This window comes from Rhagoletis pomonella, unplaced genomic scaffold (genome assembly GCF_013731165.1).
Source record: "Rhagoletis pomonella isolate Grant_MI unplaced genomic scaffold, Rhpom_1.0 Rhpom_scaffold_00005, whole genome shotgun sequence".
NCBI lineage: Eukaryota > Metazoa > Arthropoda > Insecta > Diptera > Tephritidae > Rhagoletis > Rhagoletis pomonella.
Genome location: NW_023458559.1, coordinates 79173402 through 79185046, shown reverse-complemented (window position 1 = coordinate 79185046; position 11645 = coordinate 79173402). Strand labels below are relative to the sequence as shown.

The following is an 11645-nucleotide window of genomic DNA, read 5'->3' as shown; positions in this document are numbered from 1 at the left end:
CCAAGGTCGAAAGGTAGCACGCACATCTAACCACTCAGGCACAAAGGCTGCATTATAAATTTCTCGAATTTTTTAATATGAAAATTTTTATAATCCACTCATTTGGATTTCTCCAGAATAATCGATAATTGAAGTGAATTCCGCAGCATATGATCTTTCCATAGAAAATTTTACTGTCAAAGAGAAATAATGAAAAGAAGAACTTTCAATTACGTAAATAATTGAATGAAATACTAGGAATTAAATATCAGCATAAATGACGGTATCCTATCAAGCTCAAGTGGCCACTAGTAATTTTAATTGCTTCCTTAAGCTCTTGGCACGATGGCGGGGCAGCATTTATAAAATTATTTGGATCGATTTAGCTGTGTTCTTGGTAATCTATTATTCCTTCGGCATAGTATATCGTTTTGTGATGGGACCAGAACAACAACGGTAAAACGAGAACTACATAATGACATACATAAATATAAAACGAGAAATATAGGAATACCGAAATAATATTAAATTTTCAGCATCTTTCAGCTCCTCGTCCACTACTGCCACAGCTCGAGTACGCTCATTCCGCTCTCGTTTGTGCTCGGCTTTTATATAGCTGTCGTCATGCAACGCTGGTGGACTCAATACATCACCGTTCCGTGGCCCGATCCCCTCGCCGTTTATGTGAGCACACTCTTTGTGGGCCAAGATGAACGTGGTCGCATAATGCGTCGCACCGTAATGCGCTATGTCTGTCTCTGTCTCACCATGATCTTTACAATGGTGGCGCCAAGTGTAAAGAAACGTTTTCCAACAATGCAGTCACTAGTGGATGCCGGTCTGCTGACGGACAATGAGAAGGATGTATTAATCGCTATGGATGAAAAATCACCGAAGCATCGCAAGCACTGGGTGCCGCTCGTGTGGGCCGCCAGTATTGTGTCGCGAGCACGCAAGGAGGGACGCATACGCGATGATGTTGCACTCAAGACTATTTTCGATCAACTGGATGGATTTCGCAATAAGTGTGCCATTATACTACACTTTGATTCGGTGCCAATACCATTGGTTTATACACAAGTGGTAACACTGGCTGTGTACTCATACTTCTTGGCGGCATTAATCGGTCAACAGTGGGTACCGAAGGTCGCCGATGCTGATGGTCACTTCCATTGGGTAGACTATTATGTGCCCATTTTTACAACGCTGCAATTCTTCTTTTACATGGGTTGGCTGAAAGTGGCGGAATCACTCATGAATCCATTTGGTGATGATGATGATGATTTTGAGGTGGATATGAAAATTTTGGGAATTGCATTAATCTGATTTTTTTTTTCGTACCATTTTAGGTAAATTGGATGATTGATCGAAATTTACAAGTTTCCTACTTCATTGTCGATGAAATGCATCACGAACATCCGGAATTAGTGAAAGATCAGTATTGGGATGAAGTATTGCCGGAGGGGCTGCCGTATCCGGATAATTTTCATAAAGCTACAACTGATTTCGCAGGTGTCGGAAAGGTAACAGAAAACATGTCAGACGGTAGTGTATACCTAGACGTGATTATTTATATGTCGGGCCTTACTAAAATATATCCGCAGTCGCTGCTGAAAAGTAACGCTTTGTCTGAGCACCTAAAGTTGAGCATTGCGCTCGCAGACAGAGTTAATGTTATTATGAAACTTTTTGTATAAATTTGTGAATTTGAGCAGAGCGCCGCTTAGCATGGATGCGATATTTGGTCCGTGAAACCTCAAATGACAGAAAAGCTTTATTTACAACCTGCAGTCAACGTCGAATCTCCAAATTTTTTTATGTTATGATAAGGATTCTGATAAATGTATCTGTGAATGGGCTGCAATGGTCCAGCCGCAGCAGGGTCATGTGTTAAATATCGTCGAAAATACCACTATTAAAATTATTCTTTTCTTGGGGTCCAAGTTTAGTTTCCAAAATTGGGGTGGGTTAGGTTGGGAAGCTCTTATATAATAATACATTTGGAGGCCAAACATGCCCATTGTGATTCCAAAAAAATGTACCCATACCTACCCCCACATGTCCTTATAGCATGCAGGTTTTCTTTCCAATCCTATGGGGTTTCCCCTAAGCTGTCTTAAGGTCAGGAAGAAAGGGTCCTAGAACAATTTCTCCGTATTAAAAATATGGCTTGGGAGTTGGTAAAAATTTACTCTTTGCAATTGTAGGAATCTTTGGCACTCCTGAACGCAAATCGATTTAGTCGTTAGCGACCCCATGGGCTTGGTCCGCTTCGCCGCCATGTTAGTTGAATATCCTACGTAGCTTCCCAAAAACAGTGGAAAAATGCAGTTCCGGTTTTGGACACTTTTTCCAACGTGTGCAATGTATTTGCGTCGTGAACATTTGATCTATGGTAGATTTGTATAAAGGCCTAGTTAGTGGAGCCACAATCTAGCAGTAACCATAAGCACACCTGTAAACGATATTGGTAGCATACCATAGGTATCTATATAGTTTTGCTTTTCCGCCGCAATCATAAGCAGCTCTGAAATACGTCCCAAGCCGGCGACATAGCCTGTAACCGGAATGGTTTTGAAGAGATATATATTTATGCAGCCATCAGATTAGAGATCTCGAGACACAGGCGTCCTATTTCACCTACACACAAAGGCTTCTACTGAAAAGAAGTTGGAGCGGCGCCGCTTAAACTCCATCTCTGTCGTCCGTGATTGAGGACCCACACGGGTCGGTTAGCGAATGGTTTACACACGATGTTCAGACTGCATTGAGAGCCTGCGGTCGGGTCGCAGCATCTAGGTTTCATAAGCATTTAAGTAACAACGCCAGAAATATTCGTTTACCTTGATAATCCTGTAAATGGGATTTTTGGTAACCATGCATATGTAGTATATTGAGTCGATGCCGATGTTGAAAGGATAATACCTGGCTACAAACAGTGGCATTCAGAGATTTATATTCTGCTCTAATAAAGAGAAGGAAATAAAAATTAGCGCAATTCGTAAGTAAACAATTTATTCAATCTTTACACTGTATTGCAGTCGGATGGTGCAGCTCACTTTGTATGGAAGCGGCGCGATAATATGGCCACCAATTCTAGTCTGCACAGCAGCATTTCGCGCTTCAACTCTGCACTGAAACGTCTAGTTAGCAAAGAAGATACAGAAACCACTGTCAGTCGTTTACGTCCTTCCAGCAGCTCAGGTACATCTGGCGAGCAAAAAAATCAACTTTCAACATCCTTTCACGAAAGGCTTGTAGTCACAAATATATATTCTGCTGCCGCACGTCTAGCACACACGTCTGACCGCACGGCTGTAGTAGAATCGAAAAGCTCCCAACTACCAGTTGATCAGGCGCGCTCACTTTCAAGTAATGCAAAATCAATCACCTACGCGCACGAACAGCCAGAGGGTGAAGGGAAGAAAGATGATTTTGATTTGCTGCGTGAGGAGCGTGAGCGCCAGCGCTTGGAGCGTCAACGGCAACGTATTATGCAAAATGTTTATACTGCGACCAGCGCCACGGCCGAGCAGTTGCCTGCATTGATCGCTTCGGGTTTGAATTTAACCACCCCACCAACTCTTTCGGTGTCTCCACAAAATCTGGAGCAGCAGCAGAGCGCCCATCGCCCAGATACACTAAGTATCAAGAGTAGCGGTAGTGCAATCCGTAGCAATGCAGCATCAAATATTGAGACAAAGAATGAGAGGGACGATGAAGACAAGCAAGAAAAATAAAATACATCGACTTGTGCGGAATTTATATTTTAGTTCGAATTGTTATATATTTATGAACTTAAAAAACTCTTTAATGCTTAAATATGTATTTATATATTTTATGAAATAAATGCACACGTTATTTTTATTTAAATTTTCGTTTGAAATGTTCAAACCAGGAACGTATACCGGTCACTTCGGTTCAGCGGTTTGAACTGTTTGTGGAAAATTTCGGTTCGATTAATGTATCAGTTGATTAGTAGAAAAAAGCGGTTGAAATATATAAAAGAAAACCGGTTAGATCTCTGGTTAGCACAACCCACTGGACATCCCACGGCGTATACGCAACTTCATTTGAAGTGGCAATTTGATCACGTTGAATGCAATATAGCAATAATTGGTTAATTAACAAGCAATAAAGTAAATTGCTTTGTTTCTATTGTTATGCAACATAACAACAACTATCTTGTGTGGCATTCACTTTTACTGCGTGTCATATTAGTAATAATTATAAACATACATACATATACGTAGCGCGCAGATGCTGCTGGTGCTGTTGGCGGATTGAGCAAATATGTACCACATGTGGTATAGCAACGCAATGAAATAGCAAACAAAAACAAAAGACAAAAACAATTACGGCCAACAACGGGCACAACATCAAAGCAATTGACTGCAATGGCTGAAGCTGTCAACATTCGCTAAATTGCAGTTTCGGCCGAAAGTAGCAGCTGGTGGCACAGCGGCACTTAGCGCCATTACCATCATTTACGGTTCGTTACGCTACACGAATGGCAATTGCAACAAAATTACAATTACAGTATGTATGTATGTTGTGTTGATGGAACAATTGAAAATGTTATTAGCAAGAAGTGTATGAAGAAAAAGAACATATAAAAATTCAATCGCAATTGCAACTGATGCAAGCGTGGTAAAAGTTAGTGATGTATCTATATAAAAGGAAAAATAAAGAAAACATTTGACATACTGCAAATTAAGGGTAACTGTCCTCTGTGATTTATTTTTCACACTTCTGGTAGTACATATGTATTGTGTTGGAATTATTTTTTTAGTATTACAGCAGAGAAATCGTATTGCTTTCTAATATAATATTTTGTGCGAGTTACTGTGCTTTCGCCCATTTTGATCTCCATAATTTTATCTATTAAATCACACTAAAGAGAAATGCAATTCAAATTGATAGGCTCAAAATAAGTTTTAAAATATCTGGAATTGAGGAGAGTTTCTCTGGAATAAAAGCTGGTATGAAGGGAGGCAAAATAATGGATAATCTTTTCAGCTGGTGGCACTACAACAAGATTTTCTTAAATGTTAATAAATACTTCCATATGTCTTTCTCCAATTATTCAAACGTTTTTATTTCTAACTTAAAAATTCTCAAACAATCAGTTTACATCTGTTAATGATGGCAAATGCACTTCACACGGCACCCTGAAATTGTGCATATGGAAACTGTGCATACGAAATAATGCATATGAGAAAAACCGAAATAGTGCATACATGAAAACGAACTTTGCATATTGAAAATTTTTGGATACAAATAGGCGTAAACATATGTACATCAATTTATGTTTTTCTTATTCATCCCATTTCTAAGCTTCCACTTTCCAATACATAAACACACTTTCCTAAACTTTCTTTAAAAATGCAGTTTCCGAATTTAAACAAGCGAAAAATAGTGTCAAAAATCAACAATATTTTGCAGCGACTTCAAACTTACATTTTTTTATGTTAAAATTGAATGGGCTTTAAAACTGCATACCCAAAAAAATTATAAAAATAATAAAAAGTGTGACATTTTTATGACAACTTTACGATCATTTTTTTTTTAATTGATACAAAGTCAGAACTTTGAGTTTTATAGATTTTGTTGTAGTGTGAACTATATCCCAACAAGCATTTCAGTAAACGTTTTTAAAAATAACTTAAATTAAGTTTGCTATAATAAGCGTTAAATAAGCGTTTTTAATATTAAGCTTATTAAAAGTTTTTTCAAATAAACCTTTAATAAGTTTTGAGAGCAAATGTTTATAAATAACTTAAACTTATAAATGAAATGTAAATGCCAACGACATGAAGTAGTAAATATAAAATTTTTTCAATCGTAAGTGACGTGTTTACGTTTTTTAAAATATATTATTAAAAGAAAAAAAAATTAAATAAAACCGATGTGGTAAAAAAAAAGTCCAATCCAGGACCCGCTGCGCTAATCGGTGGAGCATTCGAGTCTTAAAATGATGAGTTCCCCTTATCCTTTCTTAGTTTAACATTCAATTAAAAATGTATAAAATTTTTTTCAGAAAAGTTCATCAATGAGAATGGCGGCGATGAAGCGGAATATATAGCTGCATCGATGTCGCTTTTCCAATTTGCCAATAACCGCAAGTAATTGAAAGCACGCAACAAGATGTAATAATTAACTTTTTATGCATAATTTGTATGTGTTATTGTGAATTTGTATGCTAAAATGTCTATTCCCTATTTATATTTTCGCGACTGTAGATGAGTCCGCCGAAAATTCGCATTTCGTTTAGTTTCTAGATGTTAAGCAATCTATGTATGAGTTTTTAATGAAATATCTTTAAATAAAGGGTTATAAAAATGTTTATAAAAAGCTTTTTTTTTGAAAATTTTTAGTAAGTTTATATTCATACGCTTATAAAAAACTTTTTTTGAACCTTTATTATAAGTTTACACTTTTACGCTTATAAAAAGCTTTCTTTTGAACATTTATTACAAGTTTATATTTCTACGCTTATAACCAATGTTCCTTTTCGATTATATTACGCTTACTTTCAAGCGTTTTATAAACAAAAAATCAACGTTTTGTAAGCTTAATGTTTATAATTGAAAACTTAAAAAAAACTTTCTTTAAGTTTATTTTGCTTGTTGGGATGTTTATTAAAAACCAATATCATTTAAATAAAACAAACTTAAAAAAAATAATGAAACAATTGCCGTACAAATTTTAATGCCACTTACCGTAAAACAACTACACAAAAGTGTAAATTTTCTCAACTAGAGTCTGTGTAAATATGCGCATAAGATATCCAAAATTGCTCTACAAACACGAAATAACTTGATAAATATGTAATAACTAACTGATTTGCATATCCTTCGAGACATTTGTGTGCATGTTCTATTGTGTGTATGTATTTATACACAGCTCATCCCAAATGAATGCGTATACATATACATATATATTTATAAGTACTTTTTCCCGAGCTTCTGCTATTTGAAGAGGCCTAGAGGTTGCTGCTAAAGAAGATTTGCAAACTTAAGAAAGATGAAAATAATGATTAATGATTACTAAAAGTCCCTAAATATTTATTTTATATAGCACGTTTTTCAATCCGAAATCTCTTGTTATTAGAGTTGCGAGTAAATAAACATTATACATACATATTTAGAAAAAGGGAAGCATAGATGCTTACGGAATGTTGACACTTGATGACATTTTAATTTCGTTCAGCTATTCATATTTCCTCCTGGAATTGTTTTCTTACTAAATATTTTCGCGTGACTCTGTGCATGCACACAACATACATATATTTACAATACGTTTGTAAAATTGTCTAGGTCTCAGATTGCTAGGTGAATCCTGCGAGACGTAACTAATTTGCATATACTTAGAATTCGTGCGCGTATATGCAGCACTGAGCGGAGCATTCGTAAAAGAAAAATTTTAGTGTATGCCTGTGTGTGTGGGGGTAGGCAGGGGCGTCTGTTGTTTTTTCCTTTTCCGCATTCCCAAAGCGCCACGCTCACACATATGTACATGTATGTATGTGAGTTAAGTGTAGTAGGTCGAAGTTTCATGCTGCGAGGCGGAAAAACAATAACACGCATCAAGGCAGACGACTGCGCTGCAAGCCAAAAACACTCACGTTAATATACAGATGCGTGCGTACATATGTATGTATGTATGTGTGTCAGTATATGCATGAACTAGCAAAGTTCACATGTGAATAAACATATTAGGTACGGGTAAGTTAAGGAAATGTATCTAAGCTTAAGCTTAGTCCCATTTTAATGCACTGAGCATCATTGTATGCTAAGGAGTTCGCACCGAATATAAGTAAATACGCACTCCAAATTAATAGTTCGTTGCCTCAGTTCTCAGTTAAATTACGCCCTTATTATTTTGGTTTCGACCAAGGCACATTAAACCGGCAAAAACAAAATCTCCATGTATTTTTTTGTTGCTAATGATCTATAAAGTGCAAAAAAAAAAATTCTAGGCCATGTAAAAATATGAAAAAAAAAATGTAAAAAAGTTTCAATGGTAAATATATGTACGTAAAATTTTTGCCACTTTCTTTCGGTATATTTTTTTTCAGAAGCATCAATCCATCCTTTGCAAGGCACAATAATCAGCGTTTGTCTCCCTGAGTTAAGCGAACGTTCCAAAAGGTGGCCTTCAATAGCTTCATTTTATGAAAAGAACTCATTTGAAACACTTCTTTACACTTTAGAGACCAGGGGCCTATTTCATAAAAGTGACAGGTGCGACAATTGTCGATTTTTCTATAAAATTTCACTGCCAGAATTGTCGGCGATATTTTTCCCGTTGCAGATACATTTGTAGGCAAGTGTGAAAATTTTTGGAAAACGACAGTGATAATATGGAATATTGTCGACAATTGTGCTGACAATTGTCACTCTGACAAAATTGTCGCGACAATGGCGACAAAACCAAAGAGCTGCGTCGGAAAGCTTTCACAGGAGAGTTTTGTAAATTTATTAATATGGTAACAGCGCGCATTTCATTACTTTTCAATGATTTGAATAGTTCTTAAAACTAAAATAATGCAAATGCAATATTACACATGATTTACATATAAATTCCATATGACTGGCGACAATTTTGTCAACGACAATTTTAAACTCCAACAATGACTATTTGTCACTTTTTCAATGGAATTTCTCATGGAATTTAAGAGGTGGTAACAATTGTTTTTATGAAACAAAAAGCCCACCAAACTGTCGAAATGTCACTGACAACATGGTAATTGCCAAAAAAAAACAAAATTATCACTGTCGCTTTACGAAAAAGGCCCCAGATAATTACAAAACATCCGATGGTTCCGATGGTATTTTTTTACTTTTTTCCATATAAGCATTCGATTTTATAAACTTGCCTTGTTATATTAAAATAAAAAAAAATTAAATTAGGCCCCGCGGTGTTGATGAGGATGATGTGTTGCGTACCCTTATTAAAAAAGGCGGGAAAGTTATTCCAACAGCGCTTTGCCCTTTGCGTTATTTCGCTGGCCTGCTGGCCAATGCATGTACATATGCACTTATGAATGTATGTAAATATACGAATCAGAGTTCTGCAAAAAGATGCATCCATCGACCATAAAACAGTTGCCTAGTATGTAGTTATATGATTTTACTATCAAAAGCGTTACTTTAACTCAAATACTTCTAGTTTTACACGGCTCCATGAATATTTATGAATAAACGCGGCTTATGTTCAGTTGTTAAGTCAGTGGTGCTAACTCGTTGCCTATTCCAGGTGCGACGAATGTTCCCCTCAAACTATTCAAACAAAAGTTGAGCTACACCATAGAAGTTACTTTGGAATACATTTGCGTTGTTAAAATGCTGGAAAACTGCTCACTGCCTCAGTCTCGCATCTTCTTGCATGGTAGTAGTAGTACTACATAGCAGCTAAAAGCATTTAAAATGCTGCAAAAACGCCAGAATGTTGCGTTAAAGTGGGCGCAATTTTGAATAAATTCATTATGCAACGCATTCCACAGTGCTGTGTGGGCGGCTGGCTAACGTTTCAAATATACATATATACTTACTTAGATACATATGCATGCATTTAAGTAAATATGAATGTGCTTCCACGAAGCCGCAAATACACACCTGCTCCGACGACTGTGTCTTAGCCCGAATCCGTTGTACTTTATTTGTTGTTTCTCACTGTTGTTAGCACTCCCTCGGGCGACTATTGTCATTATTTCTCATTCATGCAAACTGAATGTTGGTTTTTGTTGTCAGCGGCTGTTCTTGAGTATGTTTTTGTCGCGCATGTTGACACTACGGAAATAATTGACCGCAGGATAAACAGATTTCGCAAATGTTTTGCGTTATCTTTACCAACAGCGTTATTAACGTAAAGCAAGCGGGTGTAATTTAATTGGAGGTTGCACATTTTTATGTCGGTGACAGACGGATTCGGAGGCTGTTGAGTGGGATTTAGCTTATTCCTGAAAGTAAGTGGGCTAGACTTATATTTTATATTTAGTACAAGAGATTAACCAGTAAACAGTTACACCTTGCAAATTGGGCAGCCGAATATCAGCAATTTTTTACTCAAAAACGCTGACTATCTTCGGTTTCAGCGTACTGTATATATATATATATATATGCATATGTATGTGGTTTGGAGTTACCAATACTTTGGAAGGCAAATAGCTCACTTGTGTACAAAACTCCGATGAGAATCCCCTTTCTTGAGGTGCTCATGCCCGTCACGACATAAAAGAGGCGCTTGGCGACTGTAATGCCAGGGTGGGTAACAAAAGAGAATTGTCTATACAAACGGAAAATTTGGCCTATACGACGAAACTTCCCCTAGCGTCTTAAATCCATTTCGCCGGGGCCAAAAAAAAGATAGTATATAGCACAAGATTCTAGTAACAAAAGATCCACCAGGCTTAGTCGTTGTCATCGTATTGTGAAATGCTGAAATACAACAGATTCGCCACTCAGCTCTCAGTACGGCTTCGAGAGATCGCTTATCACAGTTCAGGTTCCGTAAGTACAGCCGCTAAAGATGTAATTTGATTTCAGCGGGTCCGCAGATAATTATTAGAACGGGTCGCGTAAAGCTGTCGCCAACTAAGACAGGAAGCTTTCATAACTACCACCAAAAAAACTAAAGCCTTCTATAGTGGATCAAATGTTTTCCTAGACATGTCTACTTTTAGAAAAAACCACTTTTATGATGAAGTTTAAACGAGCAATTCTTATATATGTGTATATATATATATCCATAGGGTTCTCGGAAACTGTTCTAACGATTTTTATGAAATTTTGTACACAGATAATGTTTTGTATGTTAAGATTACCTGAGAAGGCAATATCTCCGAGAAGACTCGTATAAGGTTGCCACCTATCCGAAATTAGTTCCAAATTAAATTAAAGATCCCTAATTTAAAAATATTTTTAATAAGGTTGCTTTCCCTATACGCAAAATGTCATCTATCAATGTTATATAACAGTGTAAGGTTGCCACTTATTTTCGATTCTACACAATTTATTTAAAACATCGCAATCTGGATATCAAATAAAAGGTATTGATGAGAACTTTAGTCAGAAAATATTTTCCATCAGGGTTGCCATGTGATGCAAACTTTTGTTTTTTTAATCTCAATCAACATTTTCGTAATTCGGAATACGGTTGCCACCTAAATTTTTGAGTAAGGAGTTTACTTAATAGATATCGAAATCCTATTTTTTTTTGTTTATTTCCAAAATATTTTTTTAAAGCTATCCAAATCTTAAAAACTTTAAAAAATATATGCACTCCGGGCAAAGTTCCGTCACCTTGGTACTACTTTCTTACATACAGAAAATGCAAAACTCCGGCAAAAAAAATCACAAATTAGCAGAAGGTCCTAGACCCATATAGTTCATCCTCGAAATCCTTTTGCATTCTCGGGTGAAATTTTTTCTTTATGGTCATATTAAATGTACAATTTGTTGCCTGAGTTTTGTTAGAATAAGTGGAAAAACCATGATACAAAAAACAAGGTAGTTCCATTGTCACTTTTTCGTCGCCATATTAACAACCTGACAATTAAGCAGATTGTGACATTTCGTGCTACCATACCCAATATCTAAAATCCTTCAAATTTTAATATAATTTTTTTGTCGATTTAAAAATATTTTGTTCTTCCATGTACA

General features: G+C 36.4%; 1 protein-coding gene across 1 annotated transcript; it reads left to right on the top strand.

The window, feature by feature from the left end:
* Positions 1-256: 256 nt before the first annotated feature.
* Positions 257-3719, top strand: LOC118740237 (bestrophin-4-like). The gene is made up of 4 exons (XM_036471734.1): positions 257-435; positions 516-1269; positions 1329-1502; positions 3021-3719. The coding sequence occupies exons 1-4, from the start codon at positions 257-259 to the stop codon at positions 3717-3719; spliced, it is 1806 nt and encodes a 601-aa protein (XP_036327627.1).
* Positions 3720-11645: the final 7926 nt, after the last annotated feature.